The sequence below is a fragment of the Cetorhinus maximus genome, chromosome 3 (assembly GCF_964194155.1).
Source record: "Cetorhinus maximus chromosome 3, sCetMax3.hap1.1, whole genome shotgun sequence".
Lineage (NCBI taxonomy): Eukaryota > Metazoa > Chordata > Chondrichthyes > Lamniformes > Cetorhinidae > Cetorhinus > Cetorhinus maximus.
In genome coordinates, this window is record NC_135881.1 from 129,957,526 (window position 1) to 129,978,023 (window position 20,498).

General features: G+C 43.7%; 1 protein-coding gene across 10 annotated transcripts in view; it reads right to left on the reverse strand.

Annotated features, from left to right (window-relative positions):
* Positions 1 to 20,498, reverse strand: part of LOC144678904 (thyroid hormone receptor beta) — a 252,321-nt gene that overhangs the window by 40,517 nt on the left and 191,306 nt on the right. For 9 of the 10 annotated variants that reach the window (XR_013576205.1, XM_078538981.1, XM_078538985.1 and 6 more), the window contains one exon: positions 14,387 to 14,487. Coding sequence is in view for 9 of the 10 variants with exons in the window: in XM_078538981.1 (XP_078395107.1) it covers positions 14,387 to 14,487 (101 nt within the window). In the remaining variant the exon portion in view is untranslated. Of the gene's footprint in view, positions 1 to 14,386; positions 14,491 to 14,954; positions 15,010 to 20,498 lie in introns of those variants that run through there. The other variant, XM_078538989.1, reaches the window with a different exon arrangement.

A 20,498-nucleotide genomic window follows, 5' to 3' on the forward strand; every position in this document is an offset into this window, starting at 1 on the left:
GGTCAAACAGTTACAGGGATTACACAATGGGAATATACTAAGAGGGGTAGATGAAGTGAGAGATCTTGGCGTACAAGTACACAGGTCCCTGAAGACAGCAGTTCAAGTAGATAAGGTTGTAAAGAAGGCATATGGAATGCTCTCCTTCATTGGCAGAGGTATAGAATATAAAAGTAAGGATATAATGTTGGAATTGTATAAAACACTGGTGAGGCCACAACTGGAGTATTGTATGCAGTCCTGGTCACCACATTACAAGAAGGACGTAATAGCTCTGGAGAGAGTGCAGAGGAGGTTTACAAGAATGTTGCCAGGGTTAGAAAAGTGTAGCTACGAGGAGAGATTGGATAGGTTGGGGTTATTTTCTTTAGAACAAAGCAGGCTGAGAGGTGACTTGATTGAGTTGTACAAAATTATGAGGGGAATAGATAGAGTGGACAGGATAAAATTGTTTCCCTTGGTGGAGAATTCTAGAACCAGGGGACATAGATTCAAGATAAATGGCAGAAGGTGTAGGGGGGACATGAGGAAGAACTTTTTTACGCAGGGGGTAGTGGGTGTCTGGAATTCACTGCCCAAGTTGGTGGTAGAGGCAGAAACTCGAAACTCATTTAAAAAGTACCTGGATCTGCATCTTAAGTGCTGTAAGCTGCAGGGCTATGGGCCGGGTGCAGGAAGGTGCGATTAGAAAAGGCACCTGGGTGTCCTCAGGCTGGCATGGACAAGATGGGTCGAATGGCCTCCTTCTGTGCTGTAACTTTTCTATGGAATGCACTGGAAAGACCACAAGTTAGGCCAAGACTTGACTACACCAGAAGATTGTTGGCCTCATAAGGATTGAATCCTCTGCCCACCTCTTATAAGGCCAGCAACAATGTTGGGATCTCCTGTGCCCCCAGACTTTCAGTTGGCAAGTGCCTCGTCGGCTGTGTACTGAAACCAGGTGCATCAGATTGCCAATTGATGTTTGTAGTGCCCACCTGGGGAAGATTGTGCAATGTTCTTTACATTTTGGCTCCTTTATAAAGTGGCTCCTTGATAGAATGTTTTATCAGTCCAGAGGCTGAGGGAGGGAAGCAGTGAAAATATTTTTGTGAAAAACCTGGGTGGGCAGTAGCGAATGAAGATTTTAAAGGAGAGGTAAGAGGTTGAAACATCATGGGATGCTGCAAGGAGGACAAGAGGAGAATTGAGGAAAAACCAAAGTGTGATTCCAGGGTTTGGGAGGTATTATTGAAGAAACTTTCTGTAGTACATCTGATAGATGGTTATGTAAATAGTTATTTAACTGTCCAATGGCAGATGTGGCAGGGCTGCAAAGATTTAATCTGGTCCTTTGAATGTGGGATTGCTTTGCTCTATCGCATGCTGCTTCTGCTGTTTGGCATACAGTTACAATGCTGTGTTCTATCTTCCCCAGCTTGGTCGTGCTCCTGAAAAGCCCTCCTCATTGAATTGGGGTTGATCCCCTGGCTTGATGGAAATGGTAGAGTAAGGGATATGTTGGGCCATGAGGTTACAGATTGTGATTGAATCCAATTCTGCTGCTGCTGCTGCTGATGGCCCATCATGCCTCATGGATGCCCAGTTTTGAGCTGCTAGATTTGTTCTGAATCTATTCGACTTAGCAGGATGGTAGTGCCACAGAACCACTACCTGCATCCATAAGTGTATCCATAATGTGAATACGGGACTTCGTCTCAACAAGGGCTGTGTGGTGGTAACTCCTACCAATACTATCATGGACAGATGCATTTGTGACAGGTAGTTTTGTGAGTACAAGTTAATGTAGATTTGTCCTCATTGTTGGATCTCTCACCACTTGTCACAAGCCCGGTTTGGCAGGCATGTCCTTCAGGACTCAGCATCAGCATGTAGTGGTGCTACTGCGCCACTCCTAGTGATGAGCATTGAAGTCCCCCACCCAGAGTGCATTTTGTGTCCTTACTACTGTCAGTGCTTCTTCCAAGTCGTGTTTAACATGGAGAATTACTGATTCATCAGCTGATGGAGGGCGGTAAATGGTAATCAGCAAGCTATTTTTAATTCCTCCTGTTGGCCCCAGTTGGACCACTTTTTCTCCGGGGTTTCTGTGCTTAGGAATGTACATTTGTTCCAAATTATGTATTAATCCTCCAGCACTGCAGCTACTAGGCCAGGCGGTAGCGAAAGTGAATGTTTAGGGTGGTGGATACGGTGTCAATCCAGCTGACTGCTTTGTCCTGGATGGCGTCGAGCTTCTTCAGTGTTGTTGGAGCTGCACTCATCCAGGTAAGTGGAGAATATTCCATCACACTCCTGACTTGTGCCTTGTGTCAAGAAGATATAATAATTCTCATAATGTTATTGGAATTTATTGTAAAATAGAGTATTAGTGGGATGTGTGTTTGTGTGTGTGAGAGAGACTTAATTGAATTAGTCTGGGTGCTTTGATCTAAGAAGAAAGGTTAAGTTTGAAATGTTAATTATGTAAACATGGGGAAGTTTAGAAACATAGGTGTCAATGGAACATTTGCATTTTAAAATAAACCAGACTGGGTTGTTTTCAAAGGGGGGGTGAAATGTGTCACCTAGCCAGGTGAAGTTTAGAAACAGTGGCCCAGACTTTTCCCTCATCAGGCAGGCTCGGTGGGGGCGGACAGGAGTGGTCGGGAAGCCGCCCGTGATTGGGGCCGGACCGTGATTTCATGCTGGCGGGCTAATTAAAAAAAAACTGAAAATAAGGAGAGCCCAGGAGAGGCTATTAAAGTCTCCAGAACACAAAATAGGACAGAGTGTTTGGAAAGGGCTAGGAATCTAACTTCAAGCACATCAGATAAAGGGACGACAATGAGAAAGGGGACGGGAAATACAGGACTGAAGGTGTTGTATCTGAATGCACGCAGTATACGAAATAAGGTAAATGAGCTTGTGGCGCAGATTGAAATTGGCAGGTATGATGTGGTGGGCATTACGGAGACATGGCTGCAAGGGGATCAGGACTGGGAGCTAAATATACAAGGATATACATCCTATCGAAAAGATAGGCAGGTTGGCAGAGGGGGTTGGGTTGCTTTGTTAGTAAGAAATGAAATTAAATCGATAGCTAGAAATTATGTAAGGTCAGATGATGTAGAATCTGTATGGGTAGAGTTGAGGAACCGCAAAGGTAAAAAAACCATAATGGGAGTTATGTACAGGCCTCCGAACAGTAGTCAGAATGTGGGGCACAAGATACACCAGAAGACAGAAAAGATGTGTAAGAAAGGCAATGTTACAGTGATCATGGGGGATTTCAATATGCAGGTAGACTGGGAAAATCAGGTTGGTAGTGGATCCCAAGAAAAGGAATTTGTGGAATGTCTACGAGATGGCTTTTTGGAGCAGCTTGTGGTGGAGCCCACTAAGGAACAGGCAATTCTAGATTTAGTGATGTGTAATGAGGCAGATTTGATAAGGGAGCTTAAGGTGAAGGAACCCTTAGGAGGAAGTGACCATAATATGATAGAATTTACCCTGCAATTTGAGAGGAAAAAGCTGGAATCAAATGTAACGGTATTACAGTTGAATAAAGGCAACTACAGAGGCATGAGGGAGGAGCTAGCCAGAATTGACTGGGAGATAAGCCTAGCAGGAAAGACAGTGGAACAGCAATGGCAGGAGTTTCTGGGAGTAATTTGGGAGACACAGCAAAAATTCATCCCTAGGAAGAAGCAGCATACTAAAGCGAGGACGAGGCAACCATGGCTGACAAGGGAAGTCAGGGGCAGCATAAAAGCTATAGAGAAAGCATACAATGCGGCGAAGAGCAGTGGGAAGCCAGGGGATTGGGAAGCCTATAAAGACCAACAGAGGACAACTAAAAAAGAAATAAGGAGGGAGAAGATTAAATATGAGGGTAAACTAGCCAGTAATATAAAAGAAGAGTGCAAGAGGTTTTTTTAGATATATAAAGGGTAAGAGAGAGGCAAAAGTGGACATTGGGCCGCTGGAAAATGACGCTGGAGAAGTAGTAGTGGGGAACAAAGAAATGGCGGAGGAACTGAATAGGTACTTTGCGTCAGTCTTCACAGTGGAAGACACGAGCGACTTCCCCAAAGTTCAAGAGAATTGGGGGGCAGAGGTGAGTATGGTGGCCATTACCAAGGAGAAGGTGCTAGGAAAACTGAAAGGTCTGAAGGTGGATAAATCACCTGGACCAGATGGATTACACCCCAGAGTTCTGAAAGAGATAGCTGAAGAGATAGTGGAGGCATTAGTGGTGATCTTTCAGGAATCACTGGAGTCAGGGAGGGTCCCAGAGAACTGGAAAATCGCTAATGTAACCCCCCTGTTTAAGAAGGGAGTGAGGCAAAAGACGGGAAATTACAGGCCGACTAGCCTGGCCACAGTCGTTGGTAAGATTTTAGAGTCCATTATTAAGGATGAGATTTCAGAATACTTGGAAGTGCATGGTAAAATAGGGCAAAGTCAGCATGGTTTCATCAAGGGGAGGTCATGCCTGACAAATCTGTTAGAATTCTTTGAGGAGGTAACAAGTAGGTTAGATAAAGGAGAGCCAATGGATGTTATCTACTTGGACTTCCAGAAGGCCTTTGACAAGGTGCCGCACAGGAGGCTGCTCAGTAAGATAAGAGCCCATGGTGTTAGAGGCAAGGTACTAGCATGGATAGAAGATTGGCTGTCTGGCAGGAGGCAGAGAGTGGGGATAAAGGAGTCCTTCTCAGAATGGCGGCCGGTGACTAGTGGAGTTCCGCAGGGATCAGTGTTGGGACCACAACTTTTCACTTTATACATTAATGATCTAGATGAAGGAACTGAGGGCATTCTGGCTAAGTTTGCAGATGATATAAAGATAGGTGGAGGGACAGGTAGTATTGAGGCGGCGGGGAGGCTGCAGAAGGATTTGGACAGGTTAGGAGAATGGGCAAAGAAGTGGCAGATGGAATACAACGTGGGCAAGTGTGAGGTCATGCACTTTGGTAGGAAGAATAGAGGCATAGACTATTTTCTAAATGGGGAGAGAATTCAGAAATCTGGAGTGCAAAGGGACTTGGGAGTCCTAGTCCAGGATTCTCTTAAGGTTAACTTGCAGGTTGAGTCGGTAGTTAGGAAGGCAAATGCAATGTTGGCATTTATTTCGAGAGGACTAGAATATAAAAGCAGGGATGTGCTGCTGAGGCTTTATAAGGCTCTGGTCAAACCACATTTAGAATATTGTGAGCAATTTTGGGCCCCGTATCTCAGGAAGGATGTGCTGGCCCTGGAGAGGGTCCAGAGGAGATTCACGAGAATGATCCCAGGAATGAAAGGCTTAACATATGAGGAACGTTTGAGGACTCTGGGTCTATACTCGATGGAGTTTAAAAGGATGAGGGGGGATCTGATTGAAACTTACAGAATACTGAAAGGCCTGGATAGAGTGGACGTGGGGAAGATGCTTCCATTAGTAGGAGAGACTAGGACCCAAGGGCACAGCCTCAGAGTAATGTTTTAGAACAGAGATGAGGAGAAACTTCTTTAGCCAGAGAGTGGTGAAACAATGGAATTCATTGCCACAAAAGGCTGTGGAGGCCAGGTCATTGAGTGTATTTAAGACCGAGATAGATAGGTTCTTGATTGTTAAGGGGATCAAAGGTTACGGGGAGAAGGCGGGAGAATGGGGTTGAGAAACTTATCAGCCATGATTGAATGGCGGAGCAGACTCGATGAGCCGAATGGCCTAATTTCTGCTCCTATGTCTTATGGTCTTAAGGCCTGCCCAGTGTGAAACGTGTGCTTCAGTGCTCGGCACTGCCTGTGTGGGGAGTGGGGGAGGAGGGCGAGAGTGCAAGTTTGTGCATGCACACGGGTTCATGCTAGAAAAGCTCCCTGAGGCTGCCTCAGGGAGATGATGAGTTTTGAAAATTAAAAATGAAAATTTTTGAAATGTTAAGAAAAAACTGTCACACGAGTGGGGACATGTTAGAAATTAGGATGAAATTTTTTAATGGCGGATCGAAACCTCATCCCGCCCATGGATGAGGTTTTGCAAAAAATGCAAAGGCGGCTTGGCCTTTTCACCTGCCCGCCACCCGTAACATAGTTGCAATTACCTCAGCCTTGTCTTTTGCACGGATATACTAGATGCCTCTATTATTGAGAATAGGGGTGCTTGTGGAGCCTTCTCCTCCAGTTAGTTATTTAACTGTCCAATGGCAGATGTGGCAGGGCTGCAAAGATTTAATCTGGTCCTTTGAATGTGGGATTGCTTTGCTCTATCGCATGCTGCTTCTGCTGTTTGGCATACAGTTACAATGCTGTGTTCTATCTTCCCCAGCTTGGTCGTGCTCCTGAAAAGCCCTCCTCATTGAATTGGGGTTGATCCCCTGGCTTGATGGAAATGGTAGAGTAAGGGATATGTTGGGCCATGAGGTTACAGATTGTGATTGAATCCAATTCTGCTGCTGCTGCTGCTGATGGCCCATCATGCCTCATGGATGCCCAGTTTTGAGCTGCTAGATTTGTTCTGAATCTATTCGACTTAGCAGGATGGTAGTGCCACAGAACACAATACAGTGTATCCATAATGTGAATATGGGACTTCGTCTCAACAAGGGCTGTGTGGTGGTAACTCCTACCAATACTATCATGGACAGATGCATTTGTGACAGGTAGTTTTGTGAGTACAAGTTAATGTAGATTTGTCCTCATTGTTGGATCTCTCACCACTTGTCACAAGCCCGGTTTGGCAGGCATGTCCTTCAGGACTCAGCATCAGCATGTAGTGGTGCTACTGCGCCACTCCTAGTGATGAGCATTGAAGTCCCCCACCCAGAGTGCATTTTGTGTCCTTACTACTGTCAGTGCTTCTTCCAAGTCGTGTTTAACATGGAGAATTACTGATTCATCAGCTGATGGAGGGCGGTAAATGGTAATCAGCAAGCTATTTTTAATTCCTCCTGTTGGCCCCAGTTGGACCACTTTTTCTCCGGGGTTTCTGTGCTTAGGAATGTACATTTGTTCCAAATTATGTATTAATCCTCCAAACACTAGTCACTGCTTGTCTGTCATATTTTTTAATGTAGCTTCCCAATCTACTTTATCCAACTCACCCCTCACACACCTACACAGTTTATTTAGTTTAGATTTAAAATACTGGTTTCAGAATGAGCTAAATCACTTCTAGACTCAGTATAAAATTCTTTCGTATTATGGTCAGTCTTCCCTAGGTGCCCTACAAAGTTATTAATTAACCCCTTCTTATTGCACAATTCTAGATACAAAATAGCCGGTTCCCTAGTTCTTGACACACTGATCTAGAAAACTATCTTGTGTACATTCCAAGAACTCATTCTCCACACTATTGCTGCAAATTTGTCTTGGCTAGCCTAGAGGAAGATTAAAGACCCCATGATTACTGTATTACTCTTATTACACGCGCCTCTAATTTCTTGATTTATGCTTTGCCCTATACTGCACCTGCTGTTCAGGGTCCTGTGAACAACTCTCATAAATATTTTCTGTTTCTTGCTGTTTAACGTCACCCAAACTGATACTATTTCTTGATTTTCTGAGCTAAGACTTTCTCTGTGCCGTCTATATTCCATCCTTTATTATTGGAACTACCCATCCTCCTTTGTCATTTTGCCTATCTTTTCTAAAGGTTAACTCTCCTGGAATATTTGGTTCCCAACCTTGGTCAATTTGCAACCATGCCTCTCTAACGGCTATTAGATCAAACCTTTTAATGTCTATCAGTGCTATTAATTTATCTAATGTGTTGAGAATGTTTTGTGGATTCAGATGTAGTGCCTTTAGCTTTGACTTTTTTCTAATTTTCCCTGAGGTCACCTTAGTCACTAATACTATATTGACTTGGTTGCTCTCACTGTTTCTTCCTGATCCACTCAGCTTATTTTAACCCAAAAATGTTGCTCTGTTCTAGAGCCTAAACATTTTCCTTGCTACTTTTGAAATTCTCCTTTCTGAATCCTTCCACCCACTGCCACCACTTTTTCAGCTTAAAGCCCTGTCTACTGTCCTAGTTGTTCGATTTGCAAGGTTACTGGTCCAGCTGAGTTTAGTTGGAGCCCATCCCAACAAAACAGCTCCCTCTTTCCCCAGTACTGGTGCCAGTGGTCCATGAAAGGAAACTCCTGCCTACCACATTGGTCTTTCAGCCATGCATCTAACTTTCTAATCTGTTTATCTCTATGCCATTACATGGCTCAGTTAACAATCCAATTATCACCTTTGAGGTTCTGCTTTTTACTTTGGACCCTGTCGCCTCAAATTCTCTGGGCAAAACATAATTCCTAGTTCTACTGATGTTGTCTTTTCCTATGTGAACCATGACAACTGGATCCTCCTCTGTCCCCTCCAGGTTCTTCTCCAGTTGCAAGAAGATGTCTTTAACCCTGGAACCAGGCAGGCACACAACCTTTGCATCTGCAGAGAACAGAATCTATTCCCCTGACTATACTTCCCCCTATCACTACCAAATCCCTTTTCATTGCTCCCATTTTAATGGCCTTCCACACTATGGTTCTTCGGTAAAGTTTGACCATCCAACCTGCAGTCCTTGTTCTCATCCATGGAGGAAGTACGTACCTTATAACTGTTGTCAAAATCAAGTGCCGAGGCAGCTCTATTACTACATCCTTGATCCCTGTACCTCCTGACTTGCAGTCACATTCTTCTGTCTCTGACCAACTCTAAAGTTCTGCTTAATCTAAGGGGTGTGACTGTCTCCTGCAACAAAATTCCAGGTAACATTTCCCCCTCCCTGAATATCTACAGCTCAGCCTCCAGCCCAACAACTCCATGCTGAAGTTCTTTGAATCATATTGGCAATAGTAGTCTAGAAGATGAATGTGTAGAATGCTTTCAAGGCAGTTTCCTGGGAACAATACGTTGTGGAATCAATTAGGGATAAAGCTATTTTAGATTTAGCATTGTGCAATGAAGCAGATTTAATTAGTACTCTCATAGTAAAAGATCCTCTGGGAGAAAGAGATCATAATATAATTATATTCCATGTTAAGTTTGAAAGCTTCATATTCCAGTCCCAATCAAGAATCTTAAACAAAGACAATTACAAAGGTTTGAGAGCAGAGCTGCCCAAGGTTGAATGGGTAAATAGACTGAAAGGTGTGGTTGCAAATAAACAGCGAGAAACATTTAAAGAAATTATTCAAGATATTCAACAAAAATACATTCCACTGAGAAACAAAAACTCAGCCAGAAAGATCCACCCGTGGCTTACTAGGAATGTTAAGAATTGTATTAGATTAAAAGGGGCTTATAATGTTGCAAAGAATAGTAATAAGCCTGAGGATTTGGGGTGTTTTAGAAATCAATAAAGAGCAACCAAAAAATTACTAAAAAGGGGGAAAGAGAGTAAACTAGGCAGGAAGTAAGGGTGGAATCTTCCTTTTGCATCGTGGGTTCCAATAGCAGAACCTTCTGGTCATAGGCAGGATGGCTGACCACATGCGATCATGCAGCAGCCAACCAATTAGCTATTGATGATCGAGCAGCCTGGCTCATGTGGCTGGGACAGGCAGGAGAGCGCCAGCCCTGCCTTACCTCATGCGGTTGAAGGTCTGGGTGCCAAATTTAAAGAGCACCTGGACAAGCATCCACTCCCTGTCATCCAGCAACATAGTCTCCCTGATTTGGAGGAGCTTATTTAAGTGGAGTTATTGCTCCTCCCCTACCCTTTTTTGAGCTACCCCATTCAATCCCTTGAACTACTCCCCCCACCTATTGTTCTCACCTGCTATAGCCCCGCTAAATCTTTTGTAGTATGTCCAAACGCAGACAAAGTATGATCCCAAAGTTCATCAATGCATCCCTGCAGGTTTTCTTCCAGGCCATCGGGGAACAGTGGGAGGCGCTGATCAGATCTTTGCCTGCCTTTTGTTTGCAGTTTACGGGGAGGCAGTGGCATAGTGGTATTGTCACTGACAAGTATTGCAGAGACCCAGAGTAATGCTTTGGGGACTTGGGTTTGAATCCCACCATGGCAGATGGTGAAATTTGAATTCAATAAAAATCTGGAATTAAAAGTCTGATGATGACCATGAAAGCATTGTCGATTACTGTAAAAACCCATCTGGTTCACTAATGTCCTTTAGGGAAGGAAATCTGTCATCCTTACCTGGTTTGGCCTACATGTGACTCCAGCAATGTGGTTGACTCTTAAATGCCCTCTGAACAGGGGCAATTAGGGATGGGCAATAAATGCTGGCCTAGCCAGCGACGCCCACATCCTATGAATAAAACAAAAACCTCGGACAGACAAGATGGGTCAAGTGCACCCAGTGTTTCTGCTATCTTTGGCATGGCTGCAGAGGAACCAGCAGAGGGTGACCTGGGGCCAGGCACAGCAACAGCCAGAACACCAACAAATGGCGCAAGCAGAGAGTCAGGTCGCTGAGGATGCTGGCAGCTGGGGGCCAGTGTGACATTGAGCATTGGCACATAATTCAATATGCCACAGGCGGTATAACTACCAACAAATTTCAGAAAGGCAATGTCAGAGATGGCTGAGGATGTCCGGCTTCCATTACTCACCTATGTCGGCTCCCTCAGGAAGACCTATGTCCTTTTGGATTGAGAGCTTTAAAAGTCACTGCGGCAATGAATTTCTACACCTGCAGGTCTTTCCGGGACTCTATGGAGGGCACATATGGCATCTCGCAGTCAGCCACTCACAAATGCAAGGTCAGCAATACCATGTTCACAAGGGTCAATGAATTTGTGTGATTCACCACAGACCCTGAGAGCCAGGATTCACTGCCATCGCTGGATATCCACAGGTACAAGGAGCAACTGATTACACAAATGTGGCACTGAGAGCTCCCTGGGAACAGCCAGCAGCATTCAAAAACCAAAAAGGGTTTCATTCACTCATAAAAACAAATCGTAAGTGATTTAACAAATATATAAAAAGGAGAGTGGCTAAAGTAAACTTCGGTATCTTAGAGGCAGAGACAGGAGAAATTATCATGGGGAATGAGGAAATGGCAGACACATTGAACAAGTATTTTGTATCTGCCTTCAGAGAAGAAGACACAAATTACATACCAGATATAGAGAGAAACCAAGGGATTACAAGGAGTGAGAAAAGGAAGATAATTAAAATCAGCAGAGAAAACATATCGGAGAAACTTAAGGGACTAAAAGCCGACAGATCCCCAGGACCTAAAGGCTGCATTCTCGGGTTCTAAAAGAGATAGCTGCAGAGATGCTGGATGCACTGGTTATGATTTTCCAAAATTCCCTAGATTCTAGAACAGTCCCAGCAGATTGGAAGTTAGCACATGTAACACCGCTATTCAAGAAAGGAGGGAGAGAGAAAACCGAGAGTTACAGGCCAGTTAGCCTGGCATCAATCTTAAGGAAAGTGCTGGCATTTATTATCAAGGAAGTCTTAACAATGCACTTAGAAAATCATAGTATGATCTTATAGAGTCAACATAGTTTTTCAAAAGGGAAATCACGTTTAAGAAATTTCTTAGAGTTTACCGAGGATGTAAGTGATAGGGCAATAAAGGGAAGCCAATGGCTGTAGTGTACTTGGATTTCCAAAAGGTATTCGATAAGGTGCCATGCAGAAGGATAATATGCAAGATAAGGGCTGATGGAGTTGGGGGTAATGCATTAGTATGGATGGAGGCTTGGTTAAAAAGGGCATTTTCAAGTTGGCAGGCTGTTAGTGGAGTGCCACAAGAATCAATGCTGGTGCCGGTATTTACAAACTAAATTAATGACTTGTACCAAGAGGACGAGAATAACTTACCCAAATTTGCTGATAATGCAAAGCTAGGTGACAATGGAAGCTATGAGGACAGCAGAAAGAGACTGCAAAGAGATATTGACAGGTTAAGTGAGTGGGCAACAAGGTGGCAGATGGAGTATAATGTGGGGAAGTGAGAGGTTAATTACTTCGGTGGTAAGAATAGAAAACCAAAATATTTTTTAAAAGGCGTAAAATTTATAAATGTTGATGTTTAGGGAGACTTGGGTGTACTTGTACAAGGAACACAAAGTTAGCATGCAGGTACTGCAAGTAATTAGGGAGGCAAATGGCATGTTGGCCTTTATTGCAAAGGGCTTGGAGTACAAGAATAGCAAAGTCTAGCTACAATTGTACAGGGCTTTGGTGAGACCACACCTGGAGTGCAGCGTGCAGTTTTGGTTTCCATATTTAAGGAAGGATTGCCTTGGAGGCAAAACAACGAAGGTATTAGTTCGGTTCCTGGGATGAGAGGATTGTCTCGTGACGAGAGGATGAGTAAATTGAGTCTATACTCTCTGGTATTTAGAAAAATGAGAGGTGATCTCATTGAACCATACAAGAGTTCTGAAGGGGGTTGACAGGGTAGACAAAAAGGTTGCCGCCCCTGGTTGGGGAATCTAGAATACGGGAGCAGTCTCAAGATAAGGGATATTGTGAGCTGGCAAGAAAGTAGAGTTGAGGCTGAAGATCAGCCATGATTATATTCAATGGCAGAGCAGACTTGAGAGCCCATATGGTCACTCCTGATCCTATTTCTTATGCTCCTTGAGCTGCAGACGGTGACTGCAGATATGGTTGTTTGAAATCACAATACTTCCACCAACTCGCATGTGCTGCATTTACAGCACACCAACCGTGTCTAGCTAACTTTATTTATTTATTTGATTGGTTAATTATTTTTTCTTTAACTGAATCAATTGTTTAAGTTTTATTAGTTAACTGGTTTATCTAATTTAAATTACTAATATAGTAAAATAATAGATTAACCCAACTTCTTAGCCTTGAGACAAAAGATAAACATTCACTAGAGGTTAAAAGAAGAATTTGAAGCAGGGCCTTTTTCCCATTTGCACCAAATTCTTGGTGAGAATTTTCCCCCCTTCGGGGGGGGTTGTGCGGGGGCGGGTGCGGACCCGATTGCCGCCTCCGATCGGGACGCATCGCCATTTTACGGGGCGGGCCAATTAAGGCCCGCCCAGCATGACATGCTCCTGGAAGCATGAGCACTCCCTATGTTGGGGGGTGGAGGGGGGGCGGGGGGGCGGGGGGTTCCCTGAGTCGGGGCCTGTGCTCTTTTGCAGCTCGGTTTATTAGTTTAATTCATTTTTAAATGGCCTTATTAGGCCGAACTGAAAATCTAAATGACGGGCGGTGACGTCGGGACAAACCCTGCTCACCGCGCCGAAAATTCTGGCCTTGGCTTTAGTACTCTGTTAACAAAGCACTCTTTCAGGATCACTCTGTGTTCCTCACTTTGACCCTTCATCGCCAAGCCCATTGCCAACTTCATCTTTTTCTCCAAAGCCCTGAAGGTGCTGTGCTGTCATCTCCTAAAATCATTCTCACCATTCTTGCAACTCCAAGTTTGAACCTCTCCAATTAGGTTTCCATCCCGAAATAGCTCTGAAACAGCCCTTCAAAGTCACAAATCACATCCTTTGTGATCTTAGTGAAATACCCCTTCTCATCCTTCTGCAATGCGGCAACATCAGAAGTGGCTGTCAGTTTTATCCAGTAATAATGGTGAGCGTTGACAACCTTCCCTTATTAGTATAATAAAACTAAAACTGGGAGAGGTGGTGGCATAGTGGTATTGTCACTGGACTAGTAGTTCAGAGACCCAGAGTATTGCTCAGGGGACCCAGGTTCAAACCCCACCATGGCAGATGGTGAAATTTGAATTCAACAAATATCTAGAATTAAAAGTCTGATGATGACCATAAAACCCCATCTGGTTCACTAATGTCCTTTAGGGAAGGAAATCTGCCATCCTTACCTGGTCTGGCCTACATGTGACTCCAGACCCACAGCAATGTGGTTGACTCTTAACTGCCCTCTGAACAAGGGCAATTAGGGATGGGCAATAAATACTGGCCTAGCCAGCAACCCACATCACATGAATTAATTAAAAAAAGAGCAAAGTCCGGGCCATTGCTCATTAAGTATGCTAGTTGTGTAATGGTTTATCAATTTGATGTGGAATATTATGTCCAGGGCTGCTTGTGGCTGTGATGGATCTAGAAATAATTTAAAGGAAGAGATGATAAGGATTTGTGGTTATGAAGGATCCTTTAAGTCTTTTTGAACTGGATGTTTTGCAAGCACATGTTTGGCCACTCGCTTGGTTTGAGGGTTCATACCACTGATTTTGGCACTGCAATATTTTGATTTGGTCCAACAGTTTAAAGTAATGGGCTTCCCTCTAGGAAATCTGCTGCATTTGTATTTTCTGCAGCAAAGGAGGAACAGAGGAATGTCAAGCTGGTGAGATTGCACTGGGGAAGGACTGTGCCTCTCCATGTTCTCCTTTAAAGTGTATACACAAGGTAAAGTTGGACTTACCTAGACTCAGTTGTGGAACAGTGTTTGTCAAGGATAAGGTGACTCAGAGTTGCTTACCTTACATCCTTCACAAGTGATACAACGATAGTGATACCCTGTGGCCTTGTCACCACACACAACACAAAGTTCATCCTTGTCCAGATAGCTTGGTATATAACCTGCAAAATGACACAAACAGAAATAGTTTGGTGTCACAAAAGTTTCTGTGTCACTGTAATGTATAAAATGATACCATTCAAGTCCACTGAGAATTCCTATAGAAAAACTTACGAGGTGAACATGTTATAAGCCTGCAGTTCAGCTAAAACCACGGGGCAATCCTGTTAAATGGAGAGTCTGTGTCAGTGCAGGCACTGTTCCAAAAATTAAAAATGACAAATCTATAAACAGAAGATCTTCCCTGCTTGTTGCAAGGGTCATTTGTAAAATGATTGCATCCAATTTGAACCTAGTTTCTTGGGGTCGAGAGTCTGTAATGCAAAGCTGCTATATGCCAACAGACACAGAAAATGCTGGAAACAGCCAGGTTAGTAAGCATCTGTGGAAAGAAAAGTCAAGTTGATATTCCCAGTGGCAAACCTTCATCAGAAATATGAACTTGTCCTCCTCCTCCTCACAGATGTTGATTGACGTGATTCATGTTTCCAACAGCTGATCTTTTTGTCTGAGATTTCAATCATTTGTAATTTTTAATTGCTTTGGAATTAGACTCACAACCTTAGAGAAGCCATAACATGATTAATGTAGGGAATGATAGAATGCTCACTTGTTTCATGCGAATATTACACTGACACTGGTTAGTTTATTTGTTTCTCTCTTCATAGTTTCCCTCCTAATCAACGCATTGGGCAGGACTTCTGGTGTTAAATGTAAAGGTAGATATCCCACGCCAACCTCTCTTTTACTGTGCACAATTCTATGAGTGGTGGTTTCCCTTCAGCATATTGTTCAATTGTCCACTATTTATGTTTGAACTTAGATAGGGATGGTTTGGCTATTTGACTTTGAGGGCATCACAACCAAACTCAATCCTATCCTAATCAGATATTGTTGGAAGGGTTAGAGGAGAGTTGAGGAGAGATTTTCTGTGCCATAAATTTTCGATTACTCCATGTGCATTCCCGGCAGAGGTCACTGGATGGAGACCAAGAAAAACAATCATGGGTAGTTTTGGATTTTGAAAACAATGAGCAATCACTCTCATCTCCTGGAGAACCAATAACTCAGTAAGGACTTGAGACCTGTAGCAGTGACTCCAATGCTGGGTCATTAGGTTTGTCTTTAGGGCTGCCTGTCCCCATCCTTTCCAAAATAGTCATCAACCCCACCTCAAAAACCCGTGCTTAAACCCTCTTTCCCTACAAACTACTGGTCTAGCTTCAATCTCCCTTTGCTATCCAAGTCTCCCAAATATACACTCTTGTTTGCCACAACTCCATGGACAGAATTTTACGCTGATCGGGCTGGCACGCACCCGACCCGATCCAGCGTAAAATCGCACGAGATGATGCCAGGCGAGCATCCCAACGTCATTCTGCGCTCGCGCGATATTTCAATCAGTGGGCGGCGCAGAAGTCGGAAGCTTGCCCGCCGACAATTAAGAGGCCAATTAAGGTCATTAACGGCGCAACTCTCATTAATTTTATGTTGCCCATCCAACCTTATGGTTGGCAGATGGGCAAATCAACCAGGCGGCCTTTACATTTCTCATGAAACTTCGTCCTAGAGCAGGATGAGGTTTCCGTGACAAAATAAAATAAAAATAAAAATTGGTGGATAGCAGTTTTATCATGTATACTTTCAGGTGCCTGGTTGCGATGCTTGGACATTTTTTTCTGCTTTTCAAAACTTTATTCGATGATTTTTGAGTCTGCCGCTCCCTGAGGCAGCTCTCTGCCTTCAGGGAACTTTCTCTCAGTGCTGGCCTGCACCCGAGTTTGACGACAGCGCCCGCCCATTTCCCCCCCCAAACCGGCAACGCTGAGCTTCTCAGCGTGCGTTTCATGCTGGCTGGCTGTTACTTAGCCGTGGTCGGCGGTCCATTACCCGGCCGATCCCAGGCCCTCAGATCACGCCTGCCCGCCAACCTAAAAATTCTGCCCCATGTCTGAATCCCTCCCAATTGATTCCTTTCCCTGCCACAGCATCAAAATGGGGCTAATAGAAATAGGTAGTGATAACTTAAAGCCGGGCCCCAAACTGTCACTTGTTTTTTTGTTGCCTAGCTTTTAACTGGTGTTGTGGTAAAATATATAGTTGCTGATGACACATATACTGACCCAACCACATATTCATTTATTACAATAAACAAAACAACTATTTATGTCTTTTAAATCAGAGAACAGCTGCTTGGTAGTACAGAACTTGAGCATTGCTAAAAAAAGAGACATGCTCTCAAAGCTGTTCATCTTGCAATCATCAGGACAAATTTGCAAGAATACCAAATCTCAAAGCGAACAACAATTTATACTACATGAGAAAAGAGTGATGATTAGTTGGCAAGTGGGCTCTGATTGGTAGAAGTGTTGCCATGAAGAACTCACCGGGGAACAGTTAACTGCCAAGCTTTTGTTTAAATTCAAACCAGGTAAGTCAATGCCAATTGGTCAAGGCATTGCCATGGGGAATTAATCAGGGAATGGCTGTCCCCTAAGCTTTTGTTTAACTGAGAAACGTGCAATACGTGGACATGTTCTTTCTGCCTATAAAGGACAGGGCCCCAAGTGTGAATATGCATAGCTTCTAGCACGCTTCAGTGAGCCGCACAGCAAGCCTAACTGAATCTTAAATTGGCTGTCAGTGTAATTCTTAGCACAATTGGAATTGTTTAGTAAGTGTTGTCCAATTGTGGAATCACATCTAATGTTGGATGCTATGTTCTGAGTTTTGTAAACATGAGCTGGTTGGCTACTGTCAGTACTTTGCTTTTTGCTTACAGCCAAAGAGACATGCTGTTTGATATGATCCATCAGTCATTGGGGCATATGGCATACATACCTGGCTTCACGCTGGCATTAAAATTCATATACCACATTACTCATTTGTGTGGTAGGCAGAACATCTTATTAGTTTGACGGCAGCATCCTGTTAGTGGTGAATACCACTCATGTTGCTACTGCATAGTAGCAGCGTGAAACAGCGAGCTTCACCTGTTGCTCGAATTTTTGAGACACCTTGCTCTTCCAGGGTAATCTGAGGTAGACTGGGTACTTTTCAGGGCCAAACATGGAGGCCTTAGGCCTATTCATGAGTTCGCACAATATACAGCGAGCTATGATCTGATCAGGGTAGATATTATCCTGCAGGATAGCTTTGACGTGCCCTATTTCAGCATCAAGATACACAGTGAGCAAATGGTTCGGGTCCTATTTATGAGGTTGCCAATAAGGCCAATCTTAAATTGTAGCAAATGTATCAAGTACATATTGGAAATATGCAAAGGGTAGGAAGTTAGGGGTTATTCCATCAAAGACATGATTCTCGTAGAAACTGACAAAGTTGTTAGTGAGAGTTGGGCAAAGAGGGGATCCCATGGCAACATCATCTATTTGGGCATAAATGGCATCATTGAAACTGAACTCAACTGTGCGAGTTGCCAAGTTCATTGAATACAGATTCAGACAATGGCGGTGTATCTAGATTACCATAACATAGTGACCTGTTTCAAAGGTCTATGGCTTCCTCGAGTGGTAAGTAAGTGAATAGGCTAGCTATGTCAAACGAGCACATGGATACAGCATTGCTATCAATATGCAAGTCCTGTATGGTCTTCGCAAAGGTGAAAGAATTCTACACCGTGTATGTTGAAAACTTGCTCAGAACTAATTGTAGCAACTTGCTCAACCATTTGGCCAATTCATGTTGTACAGAACCAGTCATAGATAAGGGAGGGCATAAAGGGACATCACTTGGTGTGTCTTGGGCAGCCCATACATATGTGAGCCATGAGGACGAATCCAACACCTGGAAGCTCATTAATTTCCTTGATGTGCTGGTTGAGAAACCTGCCAAAGGGTTCTCTACTACTATTTACCACAAGCTCACCTTCACTGGTCAATTTACGTGTGGGGATTCCTACAGTTCCAAGTGCTATAAGATTGGCAACCTCATAAATAAGGCCTGAGCCATTTGCTCACCATGCAAGCTTGAAGCCAAAATATAGCACAGCAAAGACAACCTGCAGGATAATAGCTACCCTGATCAGATCATTGTTCACTATATATCGCGCAAACTCCTGAGTGGGCCTAAGGCAGTCACTTTTGGTCCTGAAAAATACCCAGTCTACCTCAGGTTACCATGGAACGGTAAGGTATCTCAAAAATTTGAGCAACAGGTGAAGCTAGTTGTTTCACGCTGCTACTATGCAGTAGCAACATGAATGGTGTTCCCCACTAACAGGATTCTGCCATCAAGCCAAAAAGATCTTCTGCCTATCACACAAATGAATAATGTGGTGTATGAATTTCAGGGCTGGTGTGAAGCCAGGTATGTAGGCTGTATGTCTCAATGCTTGGTGGATTGTATCAAACAGCACATCCCTTCCGCTGTAAGTGGTAGGCAAAGTACTGACTGCACTTAACGAGCCCATGCTTGCAAAAAACATAACACAGGGCAGAATTTTGTCTCATGGGCTGGTGCGTGCCCGACCGGATCGGACTTAAAATCGCGCGAGATGACGTAGGGCAAGTGTCCCGACATCATCGCGCACTCGTGGGTATTCTGACTTTTGCGCATGCCCGCCGACAATTAAGTGGGCAATTAATCCCATTAATGACGCAATTGGCTGTGACATTTCATGGTCCGTCCAACCTTATGGTTGGCGGACGGGCGAATCGGCCAGACGACTTTTATATTTTTCATCAAACCTCATCCAAGGGGTGGGGGGGGGTGGGTGGGGGGGGGGGGGAGATGAAATTTCCATTCCGAAATAAAATAAATACAAATACCTGGGGACAGCGTTTTTATAAGATATGCTTTCAGATGCTTGATTGTGATGCATGGATGCTTTTTGGCAGCTTTTTAGAGCTTTATTTCATTATTTGCAGGTCTGCAGCTCCCTGAGGCAGCTGTCTGCCTTCAGGGAGCTCTCTCGCAATCCTCACCCCCATCCACAGTGACGTCATCGCCCGCCCTCTTCCCACCCCCACCCCGGCAGTGCTGAGCTTTTCAGCACGTGTTTCACGCTGGCTGCCGTTAATTGGCCAGCCAGCGCGACATCGCAGTCGGGGGCCAATTATGGTTGGGTTCCGTTTCTCGGTCGCCGTCAGGCCCTGTTGTGTGTGCCTGATGACCGAAAAATTCAGGCCATAGTGTTCAACATTAGGTATGATTTAGTGATTGGACAATACTTGCTAGCCAATCCTGATTGCGTTCAGAATTACTTCATTATGATTATCAGTCAGGCTCGCAATTTGGCTCATTTGTGTGTGCTAGAAGCTACACATAGTCACACTCAGGGCCCTGTCCTTTGCAGGCAGAATTAACGTGTCCCTGCATTATGCTTTTTTCAACCAAACAAAAGCTTGGGGAACGGCCATTCTCTGGTTCATTCTCCATGGCATCGTCTTGGCAAATCAGAATTGACTTGACTGGCTTGAACTTGAACAAAAGCTTGGCAGTTAACTGTTCCCTGGTGCATTCTCCATGGCAGCACCTCTACCAATCAGAGTCTACTTGCCAACCAATCAGCATCCTCTTCTCATGTAGTATAAATTGTTGTTCCCTTTGAGATTTGGTATTCTTGTGATTCTGTCCTGATCAGTGCAAGACAAAAAACTTTGTTAGCATGTCTCTTTTTTCAGCAACACCAAAAATCAAAGAACTACAGACAAGAAATATTAAATAACAAATTAATCCAATGGCAAATCCAAATATTTCAGTAGGATGGTGAATATCTTTTCCACATGCTAAAATGACTTTGAGAAACTACATTTCACCTGCAATATTTCAGCGTTATTGCCCTCTCATATGTATTCATTAGGATTCAGTGATGCATCCTATATTCGCTGATGTTACAAAACACAAAATGACAAAAATACACCTAAAAGTTAGTTGGTTTTCACATAACTAATTCAACTGGATATATACAATTTTAAAATTAACTTTAATAATCCCCAAGATTACAAAATGGTTAAGTAATAGCACTGATGGGCTACAATATATATAAACC